Source organism: Paroedura picta, chromosome 4 (genome assembly GCF_049243985.1).
Source record: "Paroedura picta isolate Pp20150507F chromosome 4, Ppicta_v3.0, whole genome shotgun sequence".
In the NCBI taxonomy this organism is placed as follows: Eukaryota; Metazoa; Chordata; class Lepidosauria; order Squamata; family Gekkonidae; genus Paroedura; species Paroedura picta.
In genome coordinates this window covers 62,345,020-62,361,491 of record NC_135372.1, presented here as the reverse complement: position 1 = coordinate 62,361,491, position 16,472 = coordinate 62,345,020, and the positions used below count along the sequence as shown (strand labels likewise).

At 42.8% G+C, this 16,472-nt stretch overlaps 1 protein-coding gene across 3 annotated transcripts in view; it reads left to right on the top strand.

The window, feature by feature from the left end:
* The window catches only part of LOC143835468 (calcium-activated chloride channel regulator 2-like), a 30,038-nt gene continuing 13,566 nt past the window's right edge, over positions 1–16,472 (top strand). Inside the window, exons 1-8 of one of the 3 annotated variants that reach the window (XM_077333110.1) lie at positions 1–181; positions 386–420; positions 3,795–3,932; positions 8,313–8,463; positions 11,764–11,872; positions 12,049–12,217; positions 13,507–13,734; positions 14,655–14,882. In XM_077333110.1, the coding sequence (XP_077189225.1) occupies positions 3,798–3,932; positions 8,313–8,463; positions 11,764–11,872; positions 12,049–12,217; positions 13,507–13,734; positions 14,655–14,882 (1,020 nt within the window). In that variant the 5' untranslated portion in view covers positions 1–181; positions 386–420; positions 3,795–3,797. Of the gene's footprint in view, positions 421–3,794; positions 3,933–8,312; positions 8,464–11,763; positions 11,873–12,048; positions 12,218–13,506; positions 13,735–14,654; positions 14,883–16,472 lie in introns of all 3 variants that reach the window. The other 2 variants (XM_077333111.1, XM_077333108.1) reach the window with 2 other exon arrangements.

The window sequence follows — 16,472 nt, the reverse complement described above, 5'->3', positions numbered from 1 at the left end:
ACTCATGCACACATAAAAGAAACTACTTCTCTCCTTGGGAAACTTCCTTGATGAATACAAAGGCAGATAATGATCAAGTAGGGATCCGCCTAAAGAGCAGGAGTTAAGAAACATCTAAATCCACCCTATTTGCTTTTTTAAAAAAGGACTCACTGCACTTCCTCCTATCTACTGTGTACAGGTAAGTGCAGGTTGCTGCCTGCTCTATAATCTAGTGGCAAAGTGCTTTGCAAAATGGACACAAGACCCAGCAATGCAGCAGCAGCTCCTGTTGGTTGGCTACTGGGCCTGGGGCTCATGCTCCTGCATGTCTTCGTGGGGGAAACCGCTGTGCTGCTGCAAGGCAGAGCTTATGATAGTCTACTTGTTGCCATTAATCCCTTAGTTCCTGAAGATCAGAAAATCATCACCAATCTTAAGGTAAGAGACCTCTGGCAATGTGTGACTGGTCACCCAATCTGCAGAGAACTGGCCAACAGCTTCACTCTCTGGTATATTTTCATGAAAGCTGCTGGAGATTTATTTTTGCAAATACCTCCTAACTCAGACAACTCTGTCCAGGAAACAGATATGAATCCACATTCTGCATAGAGTTGTTCAGGTTTAAAGAAGTGTGTTTTTAATAGCTGCATGCTGGGTGCACTTGTAACCCTTTCTAATGGGAAGGGTTCAAATCAATAAATGACAGCACCTTTATGGCTTGACACAACACACTCAGCAGCTGGTACTTCCCTTTCCCTGTTGGAAAAGCTGTACCTACTGAATTTCTCCTGGTGGTGTAATTCCCCCACACATGGATGGAATCTTTAAATTTGGGTAGTCATGTTCTTTTAATTTTAAAAGAATGTTTTTGGTCCTTGTTGCTGTATACTAACGTTAGAAAATATGTTGTCATCATCTGCAGATTGCCCTAGAGTGGATCTATGTTTTGGGTGGTCATGAACAGAACAGCAAAGATTCTGTGATCTACATAACCTTGTGTTGTAACCAGTGAGACTGGTGCCAGGCTCACTCACACACTCGTTTATGACAGTGGTTCAGAAATGTTATGATGAAATGGCAGCCTTTTCAGAATGTACCAGAACTTCAGGATGTCCAGGACCCTTAGAGTGACACTCCTTTCCACTGGGGGTGACCCCTCTGCCCTCAGTCTGGCTGCTCCTGCCACAACTATACTCTGCTGGGGCCCCACGAATCCTTAAACCTGCTCTGGTGCTACAGGCCCAGCAAATTCTGAAACCACTCCTGGCCCACTCGCCTCCTACAAGTTCTCATGTCACATCTCCTCCTTATCTCCTGATTCATTTTTCTCTACACTACATTGTGTCTCGTCTAGGCCAGCTGGTCTCACAACTGATTGGGAATCACAAGCTGCTGACACTGGAATATGGGGGACATCCCTTCAGGGGCTGATCTCCTTTTCCAGGTTGAGGACAGAGGGCTGCAGTAGGAGATAACCTACTGCCAGCTCCCTTGTAGAGCTCCACAGGGCATGATCCTCTCTCCCACTTTAACATCTTAATGCATCCTGTAGCCCTGCTGGTTTGGGGGTTCAGGCTTGCATGTCATCAGTATGTGGATGATACCCAGCTGACTTTCCTAATGGATGGTCAGCCATATTTCCCTCTGAAATATTCTCCAGTTGTTTGGAAGCAGTGATGGTTTGGCTTATGCAGAGTTGCCTGATCTCCAAGACAGAGCTCCTGTGGTTGGGTAGGAAAGGGCCGGTGAAGAAGCACAATTGCCTTGCCTTGACAGCATGCAGCTGACTACATAGTCCACTAGGAATTTGGATGTAATCTTTGATGCCTCCCTTTCAATGGAGACACAGGTTACAAAGGCAGCTCAACTGGCATTTCTCCATCTTTGTCAGGTGAAGCTAGTGGCACCCTACCTGAGTCTGGAATACCTGGTCACAGTCACCTCCAACTTAGACTTCTGTAACTCACCCTATGTGAGCCTACCCTTGACTTTAATCCGGAAATCACAACTGGTGTAGAATGCAGTGGCCAGTGTCCTCACAAGAACACCACGGAGGGCTCATATTGGGCCAGCCTCGCAGCAACAGTACTAGCTTCCAGTTGAATTCCAGATCCAGTTTAAGATGATGGCATTAACATTTAAGACAATACTCAGTCTGGGCTGACTAGATCACCCCGAAGAACAGGACATTTGCCAAGTCCAACAGGCTGGTGATCCCTGACCCCAAACAGGTACATCTGACCTCAACCAGAATGAACTCACAGAAGAGTCCAGAGGGCCTGCAAAACAGAGCTCTCCCACCAGGCATTTGGTGGGGGGCAATGAATTCCTGAAATAATAAGATCCAGAACATCATTGGGCTTCCCTCCACAAGGGTACCCTGCATTCCACTGGAAACCAACATCCAGAAATTAGATCAAGAATTAAATAGAACCACCTCAACAACAACCAAGAGCAATATATAACCTCAGTTGATTTTATGGTTTAATAGATTTTAATGTTATATTAATAATAGAGTTTTGTTTTTATTGTTTTATGAACTCATTGTTGTTTTATTGATAGGTTGTAAGCTGCCCCAAGCCAGCTGGAAGGGCTGGTGAAAATTAAAATTAAAATTAAAATTAAAATTAAAATTAAAATTAAAATTAAAATTAAAATTAAAATTAAAATTAAAATTAAAATTAAAATTAAAATTAAAATTAAAATTAAAATTAAAATTAAAATTAAAATTAAAATTAAAATTAAAATTAAAATTAAAATTAAAATTAAAATTAAAATTAAAATTAAAGCTTGTTCTTCTCAGTGAAGAGATCTCTGGGGCCATAAATTTACTTTGTGAAAATTCCGAATTCTTATTGTTCATAGGCCTTTTGGCAAGACATGCAACATTCTAAAGCCTCTGTGCTATATTTACTTCATTTATACCCTCCTTTTCTCCCCATTGGGGACTCGATTTTATATCCCAGTTTTATATCTCATCTCCAGGTGACAGAGATCAGTTCCCAGGAGAAAATGTCTGCTTTGGAGGGTAGACTCCATAGCATTATATTCCATAGAGGTCCCTCCCTGCCCCAAATCCCATCTATCCCAGGCTCTAACCCCAAAGTCTCCAGATATTTCCCAACCCGGAGCTGGCAAGGGCTAGGCTGGGCTGCCTCACCTCACATTATGACAAGGGAAAGGATGGGACTCCCTAACCCAGGCCTTGCTGTGGTAAGTGACAAGGCCGCCCCACCTGGCCTCACTTTTCTGCAGTAAGGAACAGGATGGAACCACCAAGTTTTGCTGTGGCATGGGATAGGACAGGGCTAGCATCACTGTGCTAAAGGATTGGGCATCCTGACCTGGCCATGCAAGAGGCAGTATGTTGCTGCTGATCCTGGACCTTGCTGTGGCAAAGGATAGGGCCACCCTACCTGACCTTGCCTTTTCCACGTAGTTTACATCAGGAATCCTTATAGGTTGGTTGTAAGGCGTTAATATGGGGAGCTGACAAAGAAATTATTTGTTTCTGTAATGCTGTCCCCTGAGTTCATACAAGTGGCATGAATTGGTGGTCTGGGGAGTTCCTGTTCATTCTTATGCTAACACTATCCACGCTGAGCCCTTGGGGAAGGGCAGCATATAAATCTAAAATAAATAAATAACTCTCATATCACTGTTTCTTTTTCCTTCGAAGTATCCTCCCAATTTGACTAGCTGACAGTGGAAATATTTATGAACCCTTCACTTTCCTCTTCAGATAGAAACATACTTACATAAGCTAATCATTCCTGCTAATGCATTCTCTTGTTATTACGTGTTCTTATCAGGAAATGATTACTGAGGCTTCTTTTTATTTATTCAATGCTACACAAAGAAGGGTCTATTTGGGGAGTATCAAAATCTTAATACCTAAAGCATGGAAAGCAAAGGAGTATGAGAAAGCAAAGCAAGAACTATACGTAAAGGTAAGAATTGGTTTACTCAAGGAAATCTTACACCTCCTAACTGTATGAAAGTTATGAAAGTGAATTGGGTTAAGGGGTAGGGCAGATAGAGCTATAGGAATAAGTGTCGGGGGAATAATGGCAGGAATGGCCATGGGACTTGTGGGTTATTTGTAAGAAGGTGGACTCTAGCTGCCTGCTGTCTATATCCTATAGCTCAGTGGTCCCCAACCTTTATTAGGCTGGGGACCGGCAGGGCATTGGGCCGTGCCCACGAGCCGCACCCGGCCGCGCCCGCGGGCCGCACCCGTGGATCGGGCCGCACCCGCGGGCCGCGCGGGCGCGGCCCGGCCCTGATTCCCTCTCCCCGCCCTCCCGCAGTAAGTAGCTTCCCGGGCTGCAAGCTTGCGGCCTGGGAAGTTTTTTACTGCGGGGGGGAGGGGCGGGGAGAGGGAGCTGCGGCCCGGCGCCATGGCCTTTGCGGCCCAGCGCCGGGCCGCGGCCCGCAGGTTGGGGACCACTGCTATAGCTGACCTCTGATAACATTGGTTTCTGACTGGGGTACCAAAAATTAATGTATTTTGCCGCTCTGTGAGATTTGTTTTGTAAAACTTGAAGTTGCCAAGAATGGAAAATGCATACTGTAATCCTACAAGGATGCTGGAACCACATCTGTACAATGGTACTATCACATCCTGGCTTGTGACATGCATCAGGAAACACAATCCTTTGCATTTATTCACCAGCATAGAAAACAGCTTAATACAGTCAAGCTATGAACATGTAAAGTTGCCCTATAGTCAAAACATTGGTCTGCTTATATTGGGGTTCCTAACATGGTGTCCAAGGTGCTTGCCAGCATATTTCCAGGTACCTAGCAGGTTTTTAAAGAAAGTAGGCAGAGCCTGGTGGGGCTTTTTGAGTTTTTGATATTTATGGTACAGTGCTGACAGAGGCATTTAATGCAGTGCTTTACCTATGCAAATAGCGGAGTGATACCCAGAAAATACACTGAGACTTGATTTTGACTAATTGGTCTGCTTTTGAAAGGCACAGGTTCAGAAGGTTCAGGAGTGTATAAAATGGATCCATGTGCAAGCTAGAGATGCCAAACTTGCAGGGGACTTCCCCCATATGCTCCTCTACATGCCCTCCAAGTTTGAACCAGCAGTCATTTCCCCAGGGGCACCTTCTTTGGGGTGCTAAAATTGGTGTCTATAGCATGTTGGAGGCAGTTCTAGTGTCTGATGAACCTAACAAACCAAACCAGTTAAACAATTGTGACAGTCAGTGGTTTGCCAACAGGGCATGCCACAAACTGAACCCCATTTGCATAGTTTGTGCCCATCCCTACACCTAACTGGAATTTTTGTTCCATCTTCCCAAATTGAATGTTTTCTTTTTGTCAAGTGGAAGTTGATAGTACACTACATCATTGCTTCTTAAATTTTCAAAATTAATTTAAGGTCCTATCAGTATCTGGCCAGAATACCTCTCTTACTGTACACACTTAAAAGGGGCTATCACCAGTCCTTTGGCAGCAACTTTCATTGTTATAAGTAACAGTAAAGTAAAACCTGGCTCGGCTGATACAAGGAGGCTCATGTAAAGAGATAGCCAGGAGAAAAAGCATTTTTCCCCTTTTCCATTTGCATGTGTGTGTTAGATGTGTGCAAAATGAAGACAGGGATGTCCAGATTATTTATTGATTTATTTAAAACTAGTAATATAGCCTGCTGTATGAGGAATACAGCGGGCGCTAGGAACTAACCTTTGTGTCCCCCGGCGGCGGTCCTCTGGGTGGGCTCTCAGTGGCAGCGGCTGTTTGAGGGGGCGGCCTGACGCGGTGAGAGGTGCGAAGCGCCTCTCGCCGCATCAGGCCACCGGGCAGGGAGCCCCTGGCAGCCGCGCTTCGCGCCTCTCGCCGCATCAGGCCGGGAGCAACTGTGAGCTGCGCTGCGCGCAGCTCGCAGTTGCTGGGGCTGGGAATCAGAGGGACCAATAGGCAGGCGCTTTGCGCCTGCCAATTGGTCCCTCCGATTGTCTGTCCAGAGGAAGGGTCCAATCCGGACCCTTCCTCATCACGGACAGATCCCGCCCCAGAACCCCTTAGCGAATTATTTAGTCAGCGGCACCCCCGGGGCGCCGCGGGCGGTGTTTAGATATGTATTTGTTGTTTTTCTACATTTTAGAAGCTCATGGTGACTGACAATTAGGGTGTCTTCGTTTAGTTTGTATACCTTGTGGGTATTCAAGAAAATACCTTTATTGGCATAAAGCAGATTAGCAAAATGAACAGAGATAGTCAGGATACATCAAGCAGTTTAAGTTTAAAAACTGAAAACAAAAATTCAGCCGCAATAAAGGTGACTTTGGCATCCTTATCGCTCAACAAAAATTGGCAGATCAGGTCTTTTGAATGATTTCTCCATTTGGGTATAGGAGGTATAACATGCCTTCGCTGGACAATAAACAAGGGACAATCCAGTAAGATATGTTGCATGGTGTCAGAAGTGTTTCATTCACAGGGACATAGTCGATTTTCGAAAGGAATCTTGGCAAATCTCCCTTGTAATACTTTGGATGGAAAGGTGTTGAGCCGCGCAAGCGAAAACGCTCTGCGATAAAGGGGATTTGGCAAGTTATAGAAATAAGCCGGCATTATCCCATGCTTCACTTGGAGACCAAGAGCACGGGGAGAGCAAATTGCCGGGACAGTAGGATGGACTTTTTGGAATTCCTGATCAAGGAGCCTCTGTTTAATTTGGCGCATAATGGAAGATTCATTCAGAGATAAGATGTAATTGTAGTCAATGCCAGTTTGTTGGAGTATAGTCAGGATGGTAGAGAACCATTTACATTTAAAAGAGTCTCTCAATAAACAGGCCAATAGACTATCTGATCGAACCCTAAAATGCCGTTTTAGCCAATATTTGAAGGTAGAAATCCAGGCCTTAGTTTCGAAAAGATTATGGCCGATTTCGAAACATAAGTAAGGGACACAATTTGGAGTTCCCAAAATCTGCCGGAAAAAGACAGACTGTAACCTTTCCAAGTTTTTGTTAAAAGCTGAGGTCCACAGAGGGATGCCATATAAAATTTGGGAAAGAATTTTTGAGTCAAACACGACAGGCAGCTGGGACAAACTGATTACCTTTGAGGAAGAAAAAATGGTTTAGATGGGTAGTAGAACATTTAGCTGGCAAAATAATCCTATTTCTATGTTTGGTCCAGTGCAAATTATGTTGGAAGGTGATTCCTAAGTATTTGAACCATTTGACCTGCTCAGTTTGATGACCACCAATATGCCAGTTTAAGGGAGACCACTTCTGTGCAAAGACCATCACTTTGTTTTTTTCGAAGTTAATCGATAGGTCATTAAGTTGGCAATATTCATAGAAAGCGTTCAAATATATTTTCAGACCAATTCTGGAATAGGAAAGCATGACTGTATCATCAGCATATAGAAGGTGGGATTGGCAGTTTATCTAGTTTGGGAGGATGACCATTTATGAGTCTTAGGGGAAAACCACATGTGTTCCCTTTCATATATTACAGATATTAATTGTGTTGCTTTATTAACTGAAGTTGACAAGAAAGGAAAACATGTTAAGGGTTATTTTCATTTTAGCTGTAGTCATGCATAAATAAAGAGTACTTTAAAAAATCATGCTTATTGTATTGTAGCATGCGTGCTGGAATATAATAAATATTGCTATGAAACTGGGAATGTGATATAATATTAATTGAGGGACATAGATCCATTATGCATGGTGGCTGCTCCTCCGGGTGGCCGCCATGCCATTGCGGCAGGGCAGGATGACCTGCCATTCCCCGCGTATGCACGGGGGCAGGGCTCCCCGGCATATGCTCATGCCACGCTGTGTGCTGGGGCCAGGAAGCCCAGGATGCTGCTGGCCAGTGGCAGCAGCCAGGGGGGAGTGGGTAGGAGCTGGGCCCCCACTGCATGCTGGTGGAGAGTGGCATGCCACCCTCCCACCACGGTGGATGCTGGTGGATATCCCTGCCGGGTCCATGGGTCCATGGAGCTCGCAGGGTCGTGCAGTGTCCCTGCGGGAACACCGTACGTCGGGGCCGGGTGGGCTGAAAGGCCTGGCGCTGTGGATTATACATGGCACTGCCCCACCCCAGCCCCAGCCCCCGCCAGCTCCCGCGGTATTCTGGGGACCACGGAAGTTCCCGCATTCGCATAATGCGGGCCTTCTGTGGCCCTGGGCCAGGCCATGCCCATGTGGGCATTTCGGCCCGTGAATAATAGATCTATGTGCTGTTTCTCAGTATTTTACCAGTGTATATTCCACTCATTTGTTGTATAAGATTCCTCTGTATGCCAATAAAGGCCTGATTCTGATTATTTTGTATGACTTTTTACATTTTTAGGCTGATGTCATTGTTGCTCCTCCTTATTGGAAACATGGAAATGACCCATATACATTACAATATGCAGGATGTGGAGAAAAGGGAAAATATATACATTTCACCCCTGAATTTCTAATAAATGATGACTTAGTTGACATTTATGGCTCATATGGTAAATTTAAACAAATCACCTCTACCTGTATTCTTTCAGCATAAGTGGTTCCCTTTTTAACTCAGAGCTACTCAATTGTGTGTTCAGGACTGCTTTCAGTTGGCTTTTGTTTTTTTATGTTCCAAATCTATGTGGTTATGTGATCGAGACTTGGAGAGGATGGGAATGGGAGGGTTCCCACAACATGGCACAGGAGAGCTGTGAAGAGAGGAACTATCATTGCTGGAGTTTGTCAAACTGCATTTCTTTTTTAGAAGAAGCAGATCTGGATTGTCCCCTCTAAAGTCTAAGTGCTTAGCCTGTGAAGAAGGAAGTAAAGGAAATAAAGTTTTCAAAAACAAGTTCTTCAATTGGTGTTGTTTTATTATCACTGATCATTTTATTGTTATATTATATAGCTATATAACTTTATTGCTATAAAGATCTTCAAGAAATATGTCTACCATATTTTATCGCATCATGCCTTGAAAAAGCTCAGGACAGTGTACATGGGTCACCATCATCCATTTTTTCCTGCCAGCAACCCTTTGAAATAGTAGTTTAAGCTGAGTGACAGACTAGCTCAAGGTCACTCATGGAGAAGTCCTAAACATGTCTAAAGGTAAAGGTAAAGGTATCCCCTGTGCAAGCACCGAGTCATGTCTGACCCTTGGGGTGACGCCCTCTAGCGTTTTCATGGCAGACTCAATACGGGGTGGTTTGCCAGTGCCTTCCCCAGTCATGTCTACTCAGAAGTAATTCTCACTTTATTTAATGGTGCTTAAGCACAGAAAAATTATCTTACTATTGCCATGTCAGTGAGATTCGTGGCTGAGTTTAAACTTGAACTGAGATCTCCTAAGTCCTGGTCTGACATACTAACCACTACGTCAAACTGGCTTCCTAACGATGCACACATTTGAGTCCTGCTGTTCATCATTACATTTGTAATACTTATGCCCTTTGCACAACTAGATTGCGTTCCACCCCTCATACTATAGTAAGGTTCCTAACTATGGGGATAATGGCAGTCACATTTTTCAGATCACTGAATACTGAGGTTTGTTTGCTGGAAAAATGTAGAGTCCCTGTGACTGACTTCCTGGGCATATGAAAGATATTTGCAGTATATCTGTCCAATGGGTCGAGTCGGTGTTGGTAGTCCTGATGGATGATCTCTGGCGCCAGCTGGATTGGGGCGGGTTGGCCATTTTTGTAATGTTAGATGTGTCATCTGCCTTTGGTCATCCATGAGTTTTTGGCCCACCGCCTTGCTGGAACTGGTATACGGGGTACAGCTCTTTGCTGGCTATGCTCCATCCTCTTAAACCGGAACCAGAAGGTGGCAGTGGGGAATGAGTTTTTGCGCTCCTGTCAGCCTCCTTGTGGAATTTTTCAGTGGGCAGTGCTCTCCCCCACATTTTTTAAACATATTTATGGTCCAGAGCTTTGGGCTGGGTTGTCATCAATATGCCAATGACACCCAGCTCTATCTCCCCATGGACGGCCACACTGACTCCCCCCCCAGAACCATTTGCCAGATGTTTGGAAGCCGTGCCTGGCTGGCTTGAGCAGAGTTGCCTGAAACTTAACCCATCCAAGATGGAAGTCCTATGGTTGGGAAAGAAGTGGGCAGATCAGGAAGCGTGCTTCCCAGGCACAGGTCAAGAAAGTAACCCACCAGGCATTTTTCCATCTTCGCCAGGCCAGGCTGCTAGGGCCCTATCTGTCTTCTGAACACCTAGCCATGGTGATCCATGAAACGGTCACCTCCAGAATTGATTTCTGTAACTTTATCTATGCAGGCCTGCCCTTGTCCCTGACCTGGAATTTGCAGCTGTTGCAAAATGCAGCTGCTATGGTCCTCACAGGAACACCTTGGAGGGCCCATATCCACCCTGTGCTGAGGCAGCTTCATTGGTTGCCAGTTGTGGCCTGAATCAGGTTCAAGATTCTGGTTTTGACCTTTGCGGTCTAGGACCCACATATCTGAGGGACCACCTGTCAGCTTATGCCCCCTGCAGGGCCTTGCACTCTGTGGGTGCCAAATGGTTGGTCATTCCTGGCCCCAGAGAAGCTCACTTGGCCTCGACCAGGGCCAGAGTCTTCTCAATCCTGGCCCCTACCTGGTGGAATGAGCTCCTGGAAGAGCTGTGGGCCCTGCAGGAGCTTGTGACATTCCACAGAGCCTGCAAGATGGAGCTCTTCCACCAGGTCTTTGGGTGAGGTCCGTGCACTGGGAAGATCAGATGGGCCCCCCTAAGGAAGATAAACATGACACTTCTAAATTCTCTGTGGTGTCTAATGTTCCAAGCTATTCATCTAATTCACTGTATTTATACCCAGTTTTCTCTCCAGTGAGGAGTCACAGCAGTGTCAATTATTCTCTCTTCCATTTAATTCTTTAATTAAAATTAAATGCGTATTAGGAAAGGCCCTTTTCAATAGTTATTTAGCAGTTATTTCAGTGTGAAAGGTTATAAATTCTATTTACGGCATCTCAGTTGAAGCTAAACTACATGCTACAAAGTACAAAAGTCCATCCTGGGGACTTGAGACTACTCTACAGCAGACTTTCTCAACCAGGGTTTCATGAAACCCTGGGGTTTCTTGATGGCCCTGGAAGGTTTCCCAAATGGGAGGCAGTTAATTAATGTTTAATATGTTGTTTAAGATTGTTAAGAACTTATTGGGTGAAATAACCATATATGGTCATGGCAACCTGCGTTCCCCCCCAAAATGAGCAATGATGGGCTTGGAGGGGATGGGGAAGGGCCCCAGGTGGGCATGAACACAGCTATGCTTCCCAACCATATTCTGCATAATTATACCACTTCTGAAGTTCCTTGAAGGCTGAAGAATGTTTCAGGGGGTTCTCAACAGCAAAAAAAAGTTGATAAAGACTGCTCTACAGGTTCAAATTCCCATCAAGAGTATCATTTAACAGCTTTGTAGAGGCCTGATTTGGATTGGGAGGATGAGAAACTAAGGCTGGCATCTGCTGTTTGCTGTGCTTGTGGGCGTGTGTATCAGTGTAAGGATTTGAATTCTAAATGAGCCAGTGTTGTATAGTGGTTGGAGAGCGTTGGTTTAGGATCCAGGGAGCTGGGTTTCAACTCTGATTTTAAGTTCTACTCCACAGTGTCGTTGTAATAAATGGAAGAACCGTGTATGCTATCCTGAGGTCTGTGTGAAAAGGTAGCATGAAATGACAAATCTACAGTATAATTTCCTACTGCAATCACCATTATCAAATTTTTGCTACTGCTGTTCTTTCGCTACAATAAGGCATCAATATTGTACTTTCCATACTTTACATAGGCAGACTTTTCGTCCATGAATGGTCCCATCTTCAGTGGGGTGTGTTTGATGAGTATGATAATGAAAAACCTTTCTACATATCAGAACAAAATCAAGTTAAAGCCACAAGGTAACATTTATGGATTCTGTTCTTCTAAGTAAAAATACAGAGTTGCTTTCTTAAGCAAAACAATCATCTGCTTTATCTCTAGCTGCGTCAGAAATTCATTTTCTTTTCTTTTAAACTGATATAGTATTTAGAAATCAAGGCTCTTTGACAAGTAGTTGTCTGGTGTACATTTTTAGATGTTCTTCGGACCTTACTGGAATGTATGTCTGCGAGAAACAGTCCTGCACTGAAGGCAGCTGTGTCATTGACAAAGTGACAGGACTTTTAAAGGAAGGGTGTGCTTTCATACATGACAAAGATCAAAATGCGTCATCTTCCATAATGTATATGCAAAGCTTATCTTCGGTAAGTATAATCAGAGAGGGTTTTTTAAACAACCTTCCTTATTACTTTTATTGCTTTTTGCATTATTGAGTAACACAGATCTTGTTTCAATATATATTGGAGAAGATGCCAGCAATTGAAGGTGTCTGGGCCAAATGTGTTTAAATATGCAAAGAGGGTGAGACATCAAGCTGCTTAAAAGGAAGAAAATATTTTTATTGTGAAGCTAAACCAGGGGTAGTCAAATTGCGGCCCTCCAGATGTCCATGTACCTTGTTCGCTGGCAGGGTCTCATGGGAATTGTAGTCCATGGACATCTGGAGGGCTGCAGTTTGACTATCCCTGAGCTAAACACTGTATAGAAAGCAGAGAGCGAGAGAGAACCCAAACTGACTAATTATCCTGTTCTGTGTTCATTCATTGTATTCTGGAGGCAAGCAGGGAAGAAGTATGTTCAAATGAGCCAATCAAGACATAGGAGGAGACTATTCTAAAAATTCCAGAAAATTCCTCTAACTGTGCTAAATACAAATCTCCTTCAATATCCCCTTTCACCTGCCAGCCCAGAAATGAGAGAACTGTGGGGGGATCCTGATAATCTGCTTTAATTGGTGTGTCCCAATTGTAATCTTCCTTGTTATGATAAGGTGACCAGATTGTCCCACTTTTGGAGGGTCATCTGGGGGCACCTGGAAAATTGTACTTATGTTAAAATTAAAAATTTATATACTACAATACTATTTTTGTGTTCTATACGTTCTCTGAAAATTTTTGTTGCTCCATATAGACCAAATTTTTAATCAAGAACCTCCCCAGTCAATGGTGTCCCACTTTACCAATGTTGAAATCTGCTCACCTTATGCTATGAGGAAAAGGCATATTTCTGCAAGGGATGGGATTAGAGACATTTTTAAAAATATATATAAACTGGAAATTGAGCAGTTTCCCAATAGCAATAATCAAAAAGGGTGCTGTAGGTGCCAAAGAGTTGGCCAGACATAAGAAAAAGTCAACTCAAATTCAGTTTCTAGAAAAAAACTGTGGGTAAAAGTGGTCTCAAAAGAAATAGGGAATCAAGTGAAAACTAAAGGCACAACAGTCCTTATTTTGCGGTTTATCTTAATGATGCCGCTGGACTCAAAACTTTGTTCTGCTGTTTCAGTAGCCGCCTGAATCTATATTCTCCTATGATTAAGGAAATGGCTTCTGGAGGAATATTGGTGGGGGATGTGGAGATTCTGTCTGGGGGATATTCCTGTAGCATCCATTACATTCTGCTGTTGCATCTCTTCATCCCCGTCCCCTTTTAGGAATTTGAATTCTGCAATGCAAGCAACCATAATACTGAGGCTCCCAATTTCCAGAACAAGATGTGCAGTTATAAAAGCACCTGGGATGTAATCATGAGCTCTGAGGATTTTAAAATGATCCCCCCACTGACCAGTAACGGCCTTCCTGTTTCTCCTACCTTCACACTGCTACAAGCTAAAGACAGAGTGATTTGTTTAGTCCTGGATATTTCCAGCAACATGAACAAGGTAAAGTCCAACTTTGCAGGGGGGCAATGGATGCACAGTGTACATTGTAAAAGTGAACACAATTTCCTTTTGTCTTAAATTGTGCTTTCAAATATACCTTTCACCATATTATTCATTATGGAGAACTATTGCCATGTAAGTCTCTGAGTCAATAAAAGTATGAAGTAAGTTGGATCCAAAAGATCACATGAAAATGAAATGACTCTACCACTAATGTAAGGAATCCTTTCATGATTGGAAGACTACTCAGTGATCAGAACAGCATCTCTGGATCCAACCCACAAGTTATGTTTTGGGTTTATAGACAGCATTCTGTTTCAAGAGGCATGTGCAGGTTTTTATGTTATATAGTATGTAGTCTTCCTGATATTGCTCCACTCAAATGTTCCAATCTTTTTTGATGTAATTTTAATTTTTAACACATGAAGTCTCCTTATATTGAGTCAGGCTGTTAGTCTGCCTATGCTATTGTTGTCTGCTTCAGCTGGCAGTGGTTCTTCAGAGAAGTGGTAGCCATTCCATGGCTTGCAGAGAGCCACATTTGCAATTATCATCAATCCAAAGAGCCATGTAGCTTCTACACAGCCTTATGCATGACTCCACCTAACACAAATGCAAAAAGATATAAGAATTAAACATGTAGCTTTAACCTTTTAAACCTAAGTACTACTGATCATGTCGTCTTGTCTCTTCCTATCCCTGTTGCATGTTATCCAGCTCCTGAGTACCTGAAGTGAGGTGAAGGGCTTGCAAGTCAGATTTATGACCCAAAGCTTTATGGAGGTTCTCAGGTTCTCCAGAGCTCTTTGTTAAACTGGCTGTTAAAAGATAAATGTTTCCTTATTCAGATGCTCTACCATTGAGTAATGGTCCCCTCTGAGTTGATCACTGACTACTGAGTGACATTTTGTCTTACACAGAACAATCGGCTCCGTCAGTTGCATCTGGCAGCAGAAATATATCTATTGCAAATAGTGGAAGAAAATTCTTATGTTGGGATCATCACTTTCAGTCATGTTGGGGAAGTAAAATCTTCAATCCGCCAAATAACTAGTGATGATGTACGGAATCAACTTGTTTCAGTCTTACCTGTGATGACATTTGGTGAATGGCCAAATGTGTGTGCAGGATTACAAATGGGATTGGAGGTGAACCTGAGCTACTTATTCTTGCTTTGTTTATTACATTTTGACTCTTTCATTATAAGAACATGTTGGGTTTGCGACTGGATGACAGGAATTATTCTCACAAAACATCCATCTAAAATCTGTCAACAGAACTACCAAATGTAGATGCATACATAGAACAACATTCAAAGGTTTTCGTTCTAGACATTCAGAATGACAAAATCAGTAAAGGTTAAAGAGAAGAAAAAATAAGTCCTAAGAAAACAAGAATAAAAAAAATGAGCATAGGCACTCAGATGCAGAGGGATTTCATCTAAAAATTGCTTTTTTGACCAAGTAGAATATACAATTCTCCGTAAAACGTGTAAGTCACAATGCAGCACAGATATAGTATGTTTACATCTTTTGAAATCAGTGGCCTTAGGCACTTTTAATTCTTTGCTGGATCAAGGCTCTAGTAACTGGGAACAGAATGACTGTGTATACTATAATATGATATTTAAAATGGGCACAAATTCCTGAGTGATGGTCCATGCTTGGAGATCTGGGAAGATATGGGAAGAGATCCATTGTAGTATACTGATCAAATGGACTAAAACTGTGGAGACTCAAGTTCAAATATGCACTCAGTCACAGAACTCACTTGAGCTAATTTTGTTCTTTCTAACTCTAACCTACTTCAAAGATAGATGAGATGAAAAAAATATGGTAAGGAAAATCTTTTATATCTTCCTGAGTACATTGGGGAAAGTTTGAGATATAAATATGGTAGGTTGATAGATGTGGAATCCCAGATTCTGGTTCAACATAAGTCTTCAATGTTTTAATCCATTGCAGAAGTTCCAGAGATATACTTTATCCTAGAAGTGAGAGAAATTACATAATCTTGCTTGTATAACATACTTCAGTGAGGAATGCCACAGGCAGTGAGTGGTCCATGGGCCTACGCTTACATTTTATTCCATGTGACCTTTGGTAGAATTACATTAACAATGCCATGTTGTATGACCCATGTGTATTTTACCATGGCCACTCACAAACAACAGCAAAAGATTATGCAGATATAATCCATTCACTTTTTTCTTTATAGTACCATCTTTATTGATCTTTCAAGCAGACACTATGTGTATTGTGACACTATCTGTATTTGTGAAGGACAAGTGGGTCTTTTAAAGTGGCAGAACACAGAGACATGAGGAGTATGCAGAACGTTGTGACAACAGTAGCCTTAGCATACTAGTGAATAATAAATGAATCCTATGGTTTATCCTAAGGATTTACCACACAAAACTTTTTCTGCATCAGCACTTTTCACATGATAGATGTTAATTCTTGGCTGCCTTGCAACATTGCTAGCATTCTGAGGAGAACCTCCAAATTTGTCCATTGTGCTAAAACACACAAACTTCATACGTTAGTGGACTGCCAGATACATTTATTTATAGTATTTAACCTGCTATGTAACTTGACTCCCCAAACAATTTGAATTCAAACATTACAATTTAAACAGCCCAAAAAAGAAACTTGTCCTTCTTATTTAGGTTCTTCAATACATTACAGTTAAATGTTTAAAAGTCCTCTTCAGTCATGACATTATTTTCTGTGCAAACC